Below are 18,244 nucleotides of genomic sequence, written 5' to 3' on the forward strand. Positions count from 1 at the left end.
AGCAACCCTTTAAAAACCTCCAGTGCCTCACTTGAAGCAAAAATAACAGATGAGCCACAACTACGTTAGATATTTTTGCTTTGGTTGATTACGTCCTCATTACATTGATGAAACAGTCTGCCATTACAAATGTTTAGACACAGCTTCAGGATTCATTTAGCTGCTAGAGAGGCATTACCACATCTGTCAGTCAGGACTGTCAGTCTGTCTGACCTCACATCATTTTCTATTAAGTCTCCTAAGCTGTTCACCCACTCACAGACGCACTTATTCCTTTTTCCTCCCAGCATTCATCTCAGGCATGCTTTCCTTTTCACCCGGTTAGTCAAAGCCTCACCAATGCTGTTTAATTAAACCTTCACTAAGTGGAACTTAAACCTCTATTGAACAGCTGGCCAACAGTAACACACGATACAACAGCGGTCATTCTCTCGGTATAGGTGAACGCCACACTTGATCTTGTCCTGGCATGATGCCACTGAAACCTTTTTTTTAAGGTGCACCGATGAAGAAAGATAAATTTGTAAAAAGTAGAATTAAACTAAGAATTAAGTAGCTGGACTAGCTGTGAAGTATTATTCATGAGTGGAGGAGTTAGTTCTGTTTACCAAGCTTGAATCACTTGGCTTTAAGATGTAATGTTTAAGTGCAGTTTTCAAAGGACTTATTTTCAGAGGATAGCTCTTCCCCACAGAGGGCTGCAGAAAGCCAGTGTTTGCTGCACTTACTCGGAGAGATCATGCCAGTTCATTTGCCAGCAACAGCTCAATGGAGGTACTGCCCCTGAGAACAAATTAGTGAAAGACCACATCAGATGCTCATTGTGGTGACAGTCAAATTTGGGAGTCTTTTTAGTTGCTAAAGGCATTCTTTGTGTCTTGTCTGGGCCCACTGTGCAGAAGTGATTCAGAGAGCCAGCGCCTATTTTTAGAGCTAATGCTGCTGTTGTGGTGAAGGATCACTGCTCATCACTGTACTCCACAGAGCACCTCTGTGATCAGACTAGTTTCTAACGCTCAGTCGATCACAGTAGTCGTCTTCCCCTCTGCTACAGGGCTCCCTAGCTGCTGTATGTGGGCTGTAGTTTAAAGAGGTCACTTGTCTGAGGTAAAACTCCTGCACCACTTGAACAGACTCTGGAGGCTTCATTATGGTATGGCATCATTGATTGCCAAAGCCTCTTTCTGATCAGGGCTGGATGGAGGTGCAGAACAAGACCAATTATTGTGTGTGTGTGTGTGCGTGTGTGTGTGTGTGAGCACACTGCTGCAGAAGTAATTCTGTTTTTGCTATTAGTGTTATTTAATTCCATTGTGGTCACGATGAGTGAAAAAAAACACATGGGCTGTATATGTATAGCATTCCTCTCCTCTTCCTCCCCCACATGGTGAATGAAATCCACGGCCCTATCAGTGCTCTGCCTTCACTCACACTGATGGAGTGTCTAAGAGGGATTTCAGCAGCTCAGTAGATTTTTTTGGATAACCATGAATCAGGCACTTAATCAAAGCAAGGAGGGGACATTGTGTTTATGTGCGGTGTGGGAAGACATGGATTTATATCCTTTTATTTGTAACAGCACAGCTACCTGACAACCAGCTTCTCCCACACCAACAATGGGGAGGTGGTAGGATTTGGGTCTCAGGTATTGTTCAGTTATTTCTTCCTGAATTGACACAAAATTGCGTTTTATCATAAAAGAACAGTTGTGCATTGCCTTGACTCCCTGTACTATGTGCACCCCAAACACAATAGAGCTTATCAGTAATTTACCAGTGGCACAGTAAACGCATTATGTAAAGATCAGAGTTTTGTAGGATCCTTTTATGAATACATTTTTCTCGTGATTAATGATGAATAGGTGTTATTTCCAGTTTTGCTCCAGCAGACACGAATGAAATGTCACAAAGCAGCTTATAGTTTAGGCCATTGTTCGTTCAATAATTGTGTTGAGAAAAGAAAACCTCATACAAGTGTGTTTGGTTCAGAATGACCTTGACTGCGGCAGACCAATAGGCACTTTCTCCTCTTACTCCTCTGCAGTGTTATCTGTTGTATCGTGCAAGTTAAAATTTCTTTTAGAGACACTGGCACAGTGGAAATATATGAAGAAAGAATGGCACACAGAAAATACAATTCCCCTGCCTTCACCAATGTCATTTTTGTACTGCAGGTTATGTGTTGAATGGGGAGGGGGGGCAATGTCGAACAAGGCCACAAGGTTCTAACAAAAGATAGGTAACATGTCTTGCTAATCATCTTTTGTTGCTTACAACAATAGCTATACACCCTGTCAAGCATGCTCACTGCGTTGAGGTTTTCTTTATTATTATTATTTTTTTTTTTGCTTTTCTTTCCTTCAACAGAACCACATGTCAAATGTCTGTCATCTTTAATGATCATGTTTTCTATTCATCTGGTCTTTTGGTCCTCTCAGTTTTCTTGATACGGTCAAAGAGAATGAAAGTAATGCTGTCAATCTGCAGAAAGGGCAGATGAGCCTGCTGAGAGCATCATAGTAAATGTGACAGGCCTCGGTTATTGGATTGAAAATATTTATTTCTCACTGCGCTTGCATAATGTCTGTTGTGGTGCATAGCTCCTAGTTTATTTAATAACCACAAGGTTATTATTTATAATTTTAGTTTTAGACATTTTTACAGGACGTTTGAGTGGGGGATCAGAAATGACGGCAATATGTTAAAAAAAAATAGAGGCTGTTCTATTGATTCATTTAGGTGATGGATCGTAAGTCAGTCAGATGATGCATGCCTGTATTGATTACTGTTCCTTGCATTGCGCATTAGTCAATAAATGTGTAGATATTCAGACGCTGATACTGTAAATCAAGGATCAACAATGGAGATGTATGACAAAATATCAGTAGTCACATGGTTTCAGAAGACATGGAAAGCTGTGACAGTTTGACAATATGCTGTATATGTTTTTAATAATGTCACTACTTGATTTGTGACATGGCCGAGGCTTGATGTTGTTGACATGTTTCACGTTGGATTTCTGTCAAGCTTGTAGTGAAGAGCAGAGGACTGACACGGTATCTGAGCAGCCTAAGCTCCTGTCCCTTTCCTCTCACACTTCTCCGCACCTTACTCATTTCATGACTCTTGAGGCCCCCCCCCCGCAGTAGAGGGGAGGGAATTGTGGCATCATGTTTCCACAGCAGTGGAAATGCAAATGCGTGGTCTGCGGACCATGGACCCTGTCGTGGAGAGACTCTGTCAAGATGAGCAGATGGTCGAGGGAATGGCATCATCCCCAAATCTGTTCCCCTCCGTCTGACCCAACGTCAGGACATAACTCTGCAAAGGTGACAAGAGCCCATCGATCTTCCCCATTTCTTCTGCCAGTGCTGTCAAGGTTGATGCATACATACATCCCTTCCAAACTCCTCACTCTGTCTTTGTTACAAGAAGTAGCCCTCTTGTGTCTTGCGCTCTGCACACAGTGTGAGATTTAAATCCGATTTCAGTTGAATTAAACCACCTTTCCCCTCAGGGTTCTATTTAAGTCCAGGAGACCAAAAGGTCATAGCTCCAAGAATAGGGTTGTCAGTTAGCAACAGCCTGTATGCTGGATTCCACTGATGGAGGTCGCTTCTTCTTTACTATACGTGTCTGTTCCTGATGGCATCTCTTTTAATTATCTCCTTGGCGCACTGGCTGGTCCACTTAGATAAGCTTCAGTATTATATTACTGGGAGCGGGGTGTCTCATCTAATGTCTCATCAATCCATAGTCATCGTTGCATTGAGTCCAATTATTGTGGTGTTTACTTTCACCCTGCAGCCACATATTTTTTTTCTATTAACTCTTACCTGTCAGCTATAATAAAATATGATTGAATCATAATATACTAAGGTTTTGAGCATTATCCTGTCTCTTTTTGAATTTTGTTCACTGAATTGGCTGACCTTGTGTGGTTTAAAAATATAATTCAAATAATGAAGTCTGAGAACATGGATTTATATATGCAAAAACAAAGCATCTCAGATATGTCTGTCACATCCCTGCCTTTGACATAACATTGTTACAGATAAAGTTACATAATGAATATTTCATGGGCAGTTGGGCAGACCCACGTGCCAGTGAGCATGTGGCTGCCTCCTTCTTTCCTATATTAAACTCTTTTAAATCTATCTGCAGGGTTAACAGATGGATAAAGAGGGAACACAAAATATGCAATATCCTTTTTTTTTTTTAGGAGCGCTGCTGTAAAAGCAACAGATTTCAATGCTTTGCTCCGTGGCTCTAAATGCTCTCCTCAGCTTCTTTTCATATCCCTCCCACCACATTGTCTCTCTCTCTCTCTCGCTCTCTCTCTCGCTCTCTCCCTCCCCCCTCCCCTCCCATCTCGCCTATGTGCACCATGCTGCTTTATGGCGAGCACAAGGCATACAGATGTAACTTTAATCCAGGCAACAGTCAGAGCAGGGAAGTGTATATGATGTTGCCCCCTTGGTAACATGCAGTAGTATTTGGTGGATTATTGCGCAGCCAGCGCAGTAGTGAAGGTGGGCTTTGAGCGGGAGATGGAAACGTCCTGGAACTGTTCTTCATGTTTCATTCTCTCCATCCTTTTGTCTGGATCTTTGTGTTTCCACTCTTAAAGCTTGGAAGCAAAGAGGTGTTATCTCTAGCACGGAGCTCAGCTTTAAAGGAAATTGCAGGACTAAATCTGCTTGTCAGCTTCTGATCAGACTCCAACTAATAGATAAAGCAAGAGGAGGAGGACACGCGGATGCATCGAGGAAAAACTCGCCACTATCCCTGATTTTATTTTCAACTCTGGTTTGTAGAAGAATTCGATTTTTCTATTCACTGAATTGTGCTGGAAGAACATTTTATGTTTGTCAACTCTGCACTGATTTGAAATTGATTTTTTATTTTCCCACCGGTGGAGGAAATGTTGTGCTTGGATTTTGATGTCCTATAGAGGAGGTTTTTGTTTTCACCTGATCAGCAGTCCTTCAGTGTGTGAATACTTTCTGATCTGCACAGACCACATGCAGGTTTTGAGACTGGGATCAAGTTGATCGCATCCTTACAGACTGAAGAGTGTCCCTCTCCTCTGTGGATCCTCAGACTTTGCTTCCTCTAAGGAGTATCAGCCACTTGGACTAATAAAAAAAAAGATTCAAGATGCAGGTGTCATTGGTGTGCACGGACCATCGTGGGGGAGTGAGTCGGAACACAGAGGACCGGTTAAACCGGCAGAATGCAAACAGCCCCAACACGGGCACTCGCAGCAAGTTCAGAGCGGTGGCAATGGTGGCTCGCAGTCTGGGACAGCTCTCGGTTCAGAGTGTGCCTTCCTCCAGCGAGCAAAGCATGAGGACGGGCATGAAGTATAGGTAGGGCAAGTAGAAACTGTTAACTGGCAAACGTAAATATGGCCCTAAAAGAAAGTAGAGGGTTGGACACCTCCAGTAGTATATTTTTAGGATATACATAGACCCACAGTGCAGTATGTTTTTATAAAATGAGCCAAACCTCACCGGTGTTAAGATTAATGACAGTTAATCTTGCCACAAATCAATGACATATAATAAAAGGGCTTCACAATAATCACCCCCCTTTCCTTTGAGCTGCACATTACTCTTTGTCTGGTATTTATACAGATTATCCTTTATATTAAGCTCCAACTTTTTTGTAGTCATTTACGCAAAGCCACAGTAGTCAGACGTTACCATTAGAGTAATGTCTCTGTCATGTTAAAAAGCCTCTGTAAGTAGAAAGAGAACAAATCCTGATGCTCTGTACAGTGATACATTTTACCCAAAGCTTTGTGTTCTGATTTGATGCTGCAGTGAATGTTTATCCTAACCCTTCACACTGCGTTGATTACTGATTTTTTTGCTTGATGGTAATGTTTACAAGTGTGTTGCTTTCATTCTGTCAGCATGCATAAAAAGTTGTATATTTTATTTAAGGGAAACTATAGCGCCCGTTTGAGCGTGGAAACCCCCATTTACGGTATCTACCATATTCCATATTGAACATTAAGCAGGGAAAGAATTTGTGTGGAAATGTCTTCTATTTTTTGTATTTGCCTTCTGCTTCTTCTTCTTCTTTCAGCCCCTTTAGGGGTTGCCAAAGCAGATCTTCTGCCTCTATCTTGCTCTATCCAATGTGTGGTGAATTATTCAAATTATTCAGGCTTTTATACAGGGGCGAAAAAAACCCAAACACGTATGAAGTGGGATATCTTTCAGGCATATGCAGGAGCTGTGAGTAGAGGCGTAAATGGCAATTGGACAGTCACGGGGAGAGCAACTAATCTGTTGACAGTATCAGTGAAGATATTAGTTTCTGTGCGTGGTAAGGTAGTAACATTGAGATGTGCAGTAAGCTGCCGATTAATGTGATGCGTCTGCCTCACCATTCAGTCTGTCGGGGGTTAATAGGCAGTAATAACCTGCAGTCAGTGTATTTTCCCATCTGTCAACTCCACCTATCGTAACAATTGTTTGACATGAAATATTCATTCTGAAAGATGAGCTTTCGGCAGAAAGCTGCATGTTTATATGTATCATGTTCTGGCACAACCTGCAACCATTTCAATATGTTTACAGCTTGTCATAATACATGGTTAGATATATTTGTTTTTTTCACAATAGAAGAGCCTTATGTGAAATTCCTTCAAAGCAGATTTATTTTATTTCTTTTTTTGGGGGGTGTTTGTGATGAGGTGCAATTAGTGGTATGTCGATTGTTGACTAAGGAGCTGCATCTGATTTGCTCGCGGCAGGCCACACTGTCATTATTGAGGCTAATTATATTGAATGAGTGAAATCATTTTCATCTGGGGGGGGGGGGGGGTGAGCGTCTGTTCGTGTGCTTTGCTTCTGTTGTGTGGACTAAAATACATAAGGCTGTGTGTATGCGTGTGAATCCGGCCTGTGTGATGTAAACTGAAGGTAATGCAGTTCTATATGCAGCTGCCTTACTGCATAACTGCTTACATGCAAATCTTAGGCTCATATGTTTATGAACTGAGAGAACAGAGTGCTTTAAGAAACTGAATGAACGAGAAGGGAAGGAGAGAGCGCTAATGTTCATTCTGGTGAAGGCACTATGCCCAAGAGGAAATCAGGCTGGAATTATCTGTCATGTCAGTCAAATTTGCCTCTTTGGATGTGAATCTTGCAAGCCCCTCTAACGGCAACATATTTCTCTTATCATCCGCAAGCCCAGGATTTGTTTTCCTCTGTTAGAATTTTTCATTTTTGCCCTTTTGAGAGCTGAAGATGTTAGTTTTGCAGCTGTACTGCAAAAGAATATAGTTAAAGGTGTCTTAACCACCGAACAAAACTTTGTGCGATTATCCACGCTGCAGAAAAGCTGCTCAACATTCAGTCTGTGCCTCATTTGCATACAGTTCGCCTATCTCTTTCCTTGAATGGCAGTCTTGAGATTCAATCACGACTGTCGGAGTACATCCGCAGGCAAGGTGGCATTTTCCGTTTGAAGTGACTTTATCCACGAGACCAAGGAAAGCATCAAAGTGAATGTCTTTTCAAGGTGTGGAGGGATTGCAGCAGCTTTAGTGCACTGCCTCAACAGAGAGTGAGCTGTTCTGAAATTCGATCCTTGGTCTGCATGGCTGGACGGTTTAAAATCATCAAGCTCGGCTATAAGAGCCCGCACCACCTCCAAGGAATGATTAAATGGCTTCAGTCAGGACTGAATTAATGATGCACACAAAATGGCTTATGATTATGTAAAGTAGTCTCTCTCAGGGAATGGAAGGATATCTGAGACTGGTGAGGCCTTACGGGTGGGGAGTCGTTCCTGTCAGAGCCATGCTTTTCAATCTGAGAGCAGCTCTTTACTCAATTGATCAAACTTGGGGAAGTTTCTCTCGGGACTGAGTTGCATTTTTTTGGGCTTAGTTGTATAAAACAAACTGCTGCATAGTAAGACTGCATATCACTTTTCAGTTGGACTGATATTTTTGAGCTTTGCTGCACTTTGTTTCCGCTACAGAAAGCATTCTTTACTGCAGATGCCGTGTAATTCGGAGCACTAACCTCCTCCTGGGTATAAATCTACACATAACTTGCCTCAGTCCTGAATCCTCACATTTCTGGAGGTCCACCCTGTTGGTTATAGCATTGACAGTAAGTCACGGTCCCAGTAAATAGCTACTGGCATTGTTGTGTAAGTGGATGACATTTAAATCCCACCACAGCAGTGACTGAGACAGGAGACACTTTGTAAAAATGCCAATTTCTCTGAGTTATCATTTGTGAGTCCACCTTTAAATGAGTTGATGTATCAGATGGCAAAAATGAAGAGAGAAATGTGAGGAGGTTGGCAGCACAGTGAGACTGAGCGATGATTTAGGGTTGTTTAAGGTTGGGTGACAAAAGCCGTGGGTGTGAGACTTGTGGGTGCATGCTGGGATGTTCGTCTCCAATCTACGGGTTCCACGGTGACTCTGAAATAGGCCGTAATAATCAAACAGAATTAACGCAGAGCCGCAGTTCTCTTTGTCACTATGATGTAAATACTAAGATTCGTGTAAGCCACAGATTTCAACCGTAGCCACTTAAGGTATCATCTTAAATGTGCACACATTCACCATCTGCTTGCTCTGTGCGTGTGGAGAGAAATGACCAAATTATGGGCTGGATAATTTATTGATTTAGGATTGAGTTTCACTGAATGCACTCGGATTCTTCTGTGTGGCAAGTAGCATGGTGGAGTTATTTTGAAGTATTTAGCTTACGTGTCTGTAAGTGTGTTTGCATGAGAGACACGCACACGCGTGTGTTATGCTGAAGGAGAAAACGAAGACAGCTGTTGTTTCTTTGCTTCACTAAAGCATGCATGTGTGTGTTTCTTAGTGCCGCTCTTTTTCTGTGCATTTGTTTACTTAAATGCTTTAGAAATAGCCTAGTGTGTATTGATTTTGTTGTACAGTTTGAAGAATAACACATTCTGAATTCACTCATTCATGTTATCAGTGTTGTAGTCACTCGATTCATATTGTTTCATAATAGTGTAGGCGTACAGTTAAGGAAGGGGTTATTTATTTTTATAAATGATTGTTAATGTTTTGACAATTAAATATGTACGTCCAAGGGAAGTATTTTAACCTTTAGTGTGCTGTTAAACAATTTTAGCACTGAAAGCATTGAGACAAAAGTCATATCTGAACTGAAAATGTAGTTTTTTTGTTTACCAGCAAGATATTCTCCTTACAGGCTTTAATCAGGTCTGCAACAAACAACAGTAGTTTTGTTCTTACACTATCATTACTTTACATTGAAAGTAATGTAATGTACATTACTTTCAGTCAATTGTTTGGTATATGGAATATGCGGAATATATGAGATGATTTGTTTGGTCTGACCAGCAGTTCCAAGAGATATTCAACTTACAATTAGAAAAATATTTGAATTCTCAAAGATCAGACCAGGGTATTAGGGCCACTTTTCTTAAAAGAAAAGAAAAAAACATTTATGTTTTTTAAAATAATTGCCAACTAATTTTCTAAACAGAATAATGTGTGCAACCTTCCTCCAGTTAATTAAGTTCAGATTTCTTTCACCTTTTAAAAATAATGACTCTTCAGTTGGAGAGACTTTCAGTGTGCTTTGATCAGTGTGCTTGTGTGAAAGCATGCTGGGTAGTTAGAGCACAAACATACAGTTTAAGAACCGTTGCGTTAGATGTGGAATTCCCCACTGGTTGCAGTAAGTCTCTCTCTCGCTCTCTCCCGCTGTCTCTCGCTCTCTCTCGCTCTCTCTCGCATCTCCAGCATATAGCAGATTTTATCGCTATGGGCAAGTGGCAGATTTATTCACAGACAAGAGCTTCTGAATACATCTAAGTTAGAGGAAAAGCAAATTTAGCCTGAAGAAAAACCCACTGTCCCGGCAATCTGTTTATAAATCATATTAAACTGTCTTTAAGGGTTTCATGGCTTAATGGCTTTATGTTTCCTGCTGCTGCTTCATGTATGAAGTTTTATTTCCACACTCAAATTAAATCACATTTGATCTTGTAATCTTGAACAATAAAAATGAATATGTAAGATGAAAGTAATTGCATGACATGGTTTTTTACAGTGTTCTATTGCTTTCGGGCTTCTCTTGATGGAAGCCTCTCTTTATCCACTTTCTTGTGGGCAATGTTCAACTCTTGCCTTAAAACCACATTTCAACTTTAAAGCGTTTCTTTAGTCGCAGTTGATTTTTTTTTTTTTGTTGGCAGCAAGTAAGCAGAGGCTGGTGTGATGTGCATAACAAAGAATACAATCATTCATCCGATAACACCGAGGTAGACTGGAGGTGGTTGGATAAAGAGGAATCATTATGCTGTATCAATTAATACATAGGAGCAGATATTAATTAACATTTAATTTGGGGTTACTGATGATACTGTGTCCAAGCAACTTTTCAGGCCAAAGTCGTTTCTCTTTTCTTGTCTTATTGGGACATCTTGAGATTTTCTGTTGCTTCATCCCCTCCGGTATTTCTTTAAGTTATAATAGATGTTTCATAAACCTGAATGGAGGAAGAAACCACCTGCTGTGTAAGTGAGTGTGTGTTTTTTTTTAGTTTTGGTAGTATTAATAGTTCAGCTCATCATGTTTCTTTTTACAACCTTGTGACCCTGTTTGCTCATTCATCACCCTCTTCCATCCCCTGACTTCCCAAACTTCAAACTACTATTTCTGACGCTGTCGTCCTTATCCCTCTCACTGTGTGCTCACTTGTACATATCCAGTGTTATTCTTTGGTTTGGATAAAAGAACAGTTTCAAGACATAGACATAGGCATGATCAGCATGTAGGTGATGCCCTGTATACATGAGGCAGTGGGTGTGATGCATCCCATAAGACAAAAGCCAAAACAAGAGGATCAATCAATTAGATAAAGAAAAATGGATTCATACCAGGATTTGCCAATGTGCTGTAGACTTGTGAGTCATTAATGTGTTTTAAATCTTCTGATTCAACATAATGAAAGAAAGTTACTCTTTGAAACTTTGCGAATTGTATTACTTTTTTTGCACTTGGTATTTACTTTGCAGCTATGTTGTCCTCAAGACTGTTGGTTGTAGGTGTTCTTTGTGGTAATATACCGTCTATGTACACTGTAACTAGAACGTTAGTAATCATACATGTCTCTCTTGCTCTTATAATAGAAAAAGTAAAATAGGAAATGATGCAATCCAACATTCATAAACTCATAGAGTTTAAAGATCCTGTAAAGAAAATTCTCCTTTTCTTGTCTTCTTACATATAAATATGTTAGAAAATAGTGGCTTTGATCATGTAAAAAAAAAAATTCATGTGTAGAGTAAAGAATTGCGGAGTTAAAAATGTCCTCTCCAGGAGTCTTTTCTCAAAATATGGCTTCATGACACACAGGAGCCACAATTAGCATAACTCCTCCTCAAACACGGTGTTGATATACAAGCTCTCTGCACCTTTAACTGTGATCTCCCGTTCACTCGTGAGTCACTGCAGCTGCTCTTACACTTGCTGAGATCTTTGTCCTGCATGTCTTACCAGAATATACAAACACACAGAAAACACACAGCTGTGAGGATACAGGTGCTGCTGTTAAAGAGGGAGGGAGGGAGGGAGGAGGACGGCTGCTAAACTACCTCTGTTTATGTGCAACCTGTCGTTAAACTGCCACCAAAATGGTGACAATGTCACTCCTCTACATGTTATCGCAGTTTTTACGTTAATATTACGTACAAACATTGACGAACTGCGACTTTCGCAGACTGGTTCCCACAAAGTCAGAAATGATATATATTTTTTTAGATTATCCATCTGTCGGTCTCTCTTTTCATCTCATTGTTATGATCCACAGTATTTCCACACCCTGAGGGAATGTCTGACTCTGGCACAAGCTTTCACTTCAACTTAGTCAAGGTGGCTGTGACTTCCCAAAAGGTCTTTTGATTGCACAAAGATTCATGCACTTACATAATTAAATGTTATAATATATATTATAATATAACAAATGTGTTTCAATAAATGACAAAGATGAAAATGTGCTTTCTGTTGTTAATATCCCTAACCCACTGTTTATTTTCGTAATCGTATTTCCCTCAAAAGACAATAATCCAGCAGTCGTTAATCTCATAATCACCAATAATAGTAGTCGTCTGGTATTCCCTTGGTATTGTTGACCTTGGTGGAAAGAGAATAATTTGCCCTTTTGTTAAACAGCTGCCAAAGTCAGCAGCAGAGCTGAGTGATGGACTCGGACTCGTAGAATGCATTGTGTCAAGTAACACGGTCCGCGTGTAAACAAGCCACAAATAGATCTGCAAGCCATCCTTAATTAAATAAACCAACATAATAAAATGAGAACACTTGTCCTTGTCCCTTTGGGCTTAGTACTGATTGCATTAGAGAGGTGAGTAAAATGTTACCCAGTTTTTGACGCAAACGGGCAAAACTGGTCATGTGCTGTGGTCGCCACATTCTGGGGATCCTGTCTGACTTTGTCTCTGCGGCTCCAGTGGGTTTGCTGTCCTGCACTGTACCTGCCTCCTTCATTATTGAAGAGGTTGTGATAGAGATGACTTTACCACTGTGGTTCATGTCTGCTGAAACTCAGCGGTAACCCGACCCCCTCGCAATTACAGGACCCAGTAGAGGGTCACTGCAGTATTCAAAGCCAGTCCAGTAAAATATTGAATACAACAGTGTGTTGGCAAAGAGACGGTGAGAACAAAGGCAAGGGCATGAGATGTGTATTCTGAGATCCTTGTAACTTATTTTTAGGCCTGGAGAAGTGCTTAATTCTGCTGGTACCACACGTGCTGTGTTCATAGTTACTGTAAAACATGCTCATGCAACACTGACACAGGAAGTTTCCCTTTGTGATATGCTCTAACACATGCTGATAAAAAGATGCAACTCAATACGCATGACATTTGTTCTTACTTCATCTAATTAGACAGGTTTTTTAAGTCTTCAGAATCACCATCTGGCCACTGCTCTGTTGACGTTATAAAATTTAGTTTATCTTTGTTTAGTATTTAATGCTTTTTTCTTCCTTTCCTTATTTCTACTTGTCTACCTTGTTGTGACTGTTGGCCGCTGTAACACTGCAAATGTCTTATCTTGTCTTATCTTAAATTGAAAGTTCAGAGGCTTCACCTGCAGCCATGCTTCAGTCACAGTGGTGTCCACTCATAATGTGCTGTACTTTATCTCATATTATCCTCTAAATGGAAACATTATTGACAGAGTTGCCATGATGTGCTGTTGAAGAAACCTGAAACTAGTGATTGCGACCATTAACTCATCAGGAAAAATGTTTACTGACGTCATAAATCGAGTGAGAAGTAGACTTTTTTTTATTATTATTGTTATTTTGTTTTTTGTTACCAATGAAATTACTCCCTTGTGGCTTTTAAATATACTTTTACTTCCTATTTGGCTACAGAAGAGCTGAGGGAACTAAGTCCATTTTTTATATACGGTCTATAGGTTTACTATGTATTTTTATATTTAAATCTGGAACTGTAAAAGACTCGGATCACTGTAAAATGTACAGTAGCACAACTGTGTTTTAGAACCCAACCTTGCGAGTTTTACAGCGTCTAAAGAGCACAAACGCAGTGAGGCAGCAAATACAGTGTAGATATTTTGCACTAATGTTCGTCTGTCATTAAAAACACCCACAAACAAACTCCGCTGACAATTTCACTCAGTAAGCGGCTTTTGGTTTCGGAGATGCAGAGAAGAAGCCCCCTCGAGGGGGTATTTTACTCGTGCAATTAAGAGGCAGTTAATTGTAGAGCGGCTCCAGTGGTTTGCTAGAGGGGACTGGTGTTAATGTTGTCACTACAGTGCAACATGAAGGCATGTGCTCCCATCAGAGTGTCTTATCACTCTGTGTTTGGTTTTAACTTTTAAGTCAGCTGGTTCCTTTTTCGATGTCATCACCAGGCTCTTGGATTCTAACTGTAACACGATTACAGACCTCACTGACCATATCAGATTTCTTTTTAATGAGACTCTTTGTAGATAATAAGTTGGACACACTAGCAAAATGCATGTAGTGGATGTGATTTAATTGTTTTTGATTTTTTTTCCTCTAATATGCTGCCTCCTGACTAAGAATATCGAGTAAAATAATATACAGACTCTTCAGTGGTATGTGGAACTAATGTATCGGGAAAATTTTTTCTAAAATAGAAGGTATATGGAGATCCGACACAGAGAAACTAAGAGCACTTAAAGCTGTGAAGAGCAAATTTCCAGCTTCCTGTCCAGATTTTCATATTTACTTTAATTTAGTTTTTGGACTTTGTGTACAGACCACACTGAAAGATGTGTTTTGTTACTCGTGGCAGTAGTCTTATCATAGCTTCACAAAACACCCACACTCGCATATACTGTAGCCCTACACACACTCACAGTGTATGTGTGTAGGGCTACATGTACGGTATACAACATACCTGACCTCTGTCTTTCACTACTCCTTTTCATTTCAGCCTTCTGCCTATACAGGCAGTTTTATAAAAAAGCATGTTGGAAATCCTCCCACATACTTACTTTGACTCTTGCTCATGTTACATCATTCGTGTTTGCAACATTTCTTTTTCTTTTTAACATTGCCAGCATATCGTAAATCAGGCTGACCAGAACTAGAGCATTTTTAATTGTGTGTTTTAATAATTTCTTAGCTCATAAACATTTGGAATTGTTTTTTTTTTTCTATTGGCTTCTCCCTCTATCATCAAGTTGTATATTTATCCAAGGATACACTGACATTTTGCTCTCTGAATAAACTAAGGGAGACAAGTTAGTTCCATTATGATGTTATCTTTTTACCAGGATCCTTTAGGCGTCACATCAAATATTAAAAGCTTGTATTAAAGAATCAAAGACCCAACCAAAACTGTCATTATTAACAGAGGAGGGGCTGTCTGGGCTGCGATAGGCTCTGAGATGCCAGCTTTAGCTGTTCTGAGTAGTCGAGCTACCACGTTGCTCAAGGGGATTTTAGTCAGATGGCAGTTGAGGCATCCTAGTGTGCTGTGTGAAATTTCACTGGATGTCATGGTGGGACTGTTTAAGTCCCACTCCTTCTCTCCTACTCTTTCCTGACATTTCTTTGCACACACAGTGTATATATATATATATATATGTATGCACACACACACACACACTCTCATTGTCAACTCCTTGTGGTGTCCTTCGACTGTGATCGTAAGCTTCCGCTTCATAAAGGACACACTGTTCATGAATTACAAAAGCACAAACTACAGTATATTTGATCATGTAATGTACTGTGCAAAGGTCTTACACTATTAGGTTTGTTGTTATAGCAGCGCTATAATGGCCATATAGTATAATTATTTCTCAGTCACTTTATTGGCACTCAAAAAAACATGCAAACCATGTATTCAGTTTTAATATAACACATTTGATGTATCCGACAATAGGACGACCCTGGCTCTCTTAAAGCTAGAGTGGAATCCTAATTTATGTTACTGGTAAAACCTGTGTATGTCTGCATTGGAAAAAAAGTCTATTATGCTTTTATATAAGACTATACATAACTTTGTCACATCATTCCAGTCCAAATGCAAATGATCTAAAACATTGTGATGCTATATTAATCTATCAACCAATTAAACATTACCATGCTGCTGCTTCATGTCCTTTTCCAATTTTCACAGCCACCAAGATATCACAAATCACTGCCACCCCTCAGTGCTGAATAATGTGAATGTTTTTCTCTCTGTTTTTGATAGAAACCTTGGAAAGTCGGGCCTGCGTGTGTCCTGCCTTGGATTAGGTAGGAGTTTCTTCTTTGTTTAGACACACTAACATACTTTTCTGCAGTTTTGAGATGGACAAGTAACATGTTATCTTAACGGATAACATAAAAACAACGTACAATAAAATACAAGTTTAGTAACAAGTTATTTTGCAGTACGTGCAGTACACACAGTATATAATGCGCCGTGACTTGCTCGTCTGTGTGAACACGTGTGTCTGTGTGCTTTAACACTTACACCCACCTGCCTGTCATCCTCTTTAGGAACATGGGTGACGTTTGGTGGACAGATAACAGATGAGGTGAGAGCAGATGGATTTTTGTCATCTTCCATCAGTCAAGGGTTTGGAAATGGAAACCAACCACATGATCTGGCAGCTCCCGGGAGGCTGTAAACAAACTGCAAAAGAGAGTTAACAGCAATTTGCAACAGCTATTTGTTACATGAAGGCAATTCATTGCATCTTGAGTGCTAAATTAAGTGTCAGCTGTTTTAATAAACAATTTTTAATCATTAAAATGAAACTTCCTGATTTTTCGTCATCATTTCAAGGTTTGACAACTAATCAGTTAGTTGAGAAATGATATGACGGATTAATCGATTACAAAAAAATAGCTGTTGTTTGCAGCCCAACTCTCGGTCTTCAATTTCAAGAAATTGAAAAGCCATCGCTCCTCACATGAGTAATCTCTCACCCCATTGTTTCCCCTGGCTGTTCCTTCTCCCCTGCTCTATTAACAGATGGCAGAGCAGCTGATGACTCTGGCTTATGAAAATGGCATCAATCTGTTTGACACAGCGGAGGTCTACGCTGCTGGAAAGTGAGTATATCCTGTGCCATGGCTCATTTATCACTGAGCGGCAACACAGATTATTATGAAGCTGCTGCTGTGATTAATTAAATTACTATGCAGAGATTACAGACTAGTTTTTGTGCTTGAGTATTGACATCAATTACATGTTATATTTGATGTATTTTGTTGTGTGAGTCTTCGAGAACATCTGCCACCAACCCAGTACAAACACAAGTGAATGAAATTATGTTCAAGCTGCTTCAGAATTGAAAGTAACAATGTTTTTGGACAGTTTAAGAAAGGAAAATTAGATTGTTTTGAATGAAACATTAATGCCATGTGTCCATCAAGTTCCGTCCTCTTCTTGTGTCGTGGTTTACTTTTATCCTAATGAACCAGCTCCTTAATGGATAGAAGCCAGCCTGCATTAATCCCCAGTGCTTTGTTCCCCTCCCAGGAAAGTGTTTAGAAATTGGCAGTGTACATGTGTGGAAACTTAACTTCTGCCAGCAGATTTCTTTGCATTTATTTCCAATTGTGACAAAATGTAGTTGCAGTGGACTGTTAATGGACAGTCAATGACTATAGTCTCTCTCTCTCTCTCTCTCCTGGAAATATTTATTTAATAATTGGACTTTTGTTGTTAACTCCTTCTTGTCATTGTTGTCATAACATTCCTGAGAGTTCATGTTCAAGGACTAGATTTAAATTTACTGGACAGCTAGTGATGATGTTTATATTTAACCTCCCGACAGCAGCCCTGTGTTGCCTTATTACTATAAGTAGTGATGGTTTAAATTCTAGCTTGGATTAATCTGGCTTTGTAGTAAATTGGGCGCTTTGAAATAATCTAAGGGATTATCCTTTTGCGAACACTATCTCTTATTAACAGCACCAAGTCGTTTTTTTAATCCTCCCAAGAATATTCTGGTTTATGTTTGGCGAGATGCACCAGATTACCACTGTCTCAGAGAAGACGTTTCATATTCCTATCTCATCGAGCGCCTCGATGTCATCAGACGTTCACTTTTTTCCCTTGTTTTAGTCGTCATGCTTCCACGAAACGAAACACAAATCACTGGAAAGCACAAATCTGTTTGACGTTGCAAATGTTTTTGTGACAGAATGTCACTTGGCTCCATGTGTGCTGCACAGGTGTTAATCCTAACAGCTTCCCGCGCAAACCAGTGCTGCCACTGAGGAGCTTATATTAACTCTCCTGTGCACCCACACATAGACACAAGGAGTAGAACAAATCACACACTTTGCAAATCAGAATGGAGAAAACCTTTTATGTTAATTCCTTGGTTTGACTTCCTGTGATTTCAGTCTGCCTCAGAGAATAAGAGCAGGTGTCGGTAGCGGAAGTACAATCGGCTGCTGTGGTGTTAATTCTGTTTTGCGACTGTGAACAGAGAATTGTAAGCCGCGCTTATTCTCCTCGACCTGCTTATACACCGCATTTGGCACGTTCCGCCTGTTTGTTTGACATATTTGTCCTGGCTTAGCTCTACAAAGAAGGAAAAAAAATAATGTTTAATTATAATTATTAAGTGTTATTCTAACCACTGAATCCATCCCAGCTTGAAGGCCTTCTCTGAAATATAAATAAATACTTTTAATTGCTTAAAAAAACATTGCGCTCATCCCATGTAG

General features: G+C 40.1%; 1 protein-coding gene across 7 annotated transcripts in view; it reads left to right on the forward strand.

The window, feature by feature from the left end:
- Positions 1-18,244, forward strand: part of kcnab2a (potassium voltage-gated channel subfamily A regulatory beta subunit 2a) — a 71,601-nt gene that overhangs the window by 37,701 nt on the left and 15,656 nt on the right. For 6 of the 7 annotated variants that reach the window (XM_058631380.1, XM_058631379.1, XM_058631381.1 and 3 more), the window contains 3 exons: positions 15,768-15,811; positions 16,058-16,095; positions 16,536-16,615. In XM_058631380.1, the coding sequence (XP_058487363.1) occupies positions 15,768-15,811; positions 16,058-16,095; positions 16,536-16,615 (162 nt within the window). Of the gene's footprint in view, positions 1-4,424; positions 5,372-15,767; positions 15,812-16,057; positions 16,096-16,535; positions 16,616-18,244 lie in introns of those variants that run through there. The other variant, XM_058631378.1, reaches the window with a different exon arrangement.

Source organism: Solea solea, chromosome 6, assembly GCF_958295425.1.
Source record: "Solea solea chromosome 6, fSolSol10.1, whole genome shotgun sequence".
In the NCBI taxonomy this organism is placed as follows: Eukaryota; Metazoa; Chordata; class Actinopteri; order Pleuronectiformes; family Soleidae; genus Solea; species Solea solea.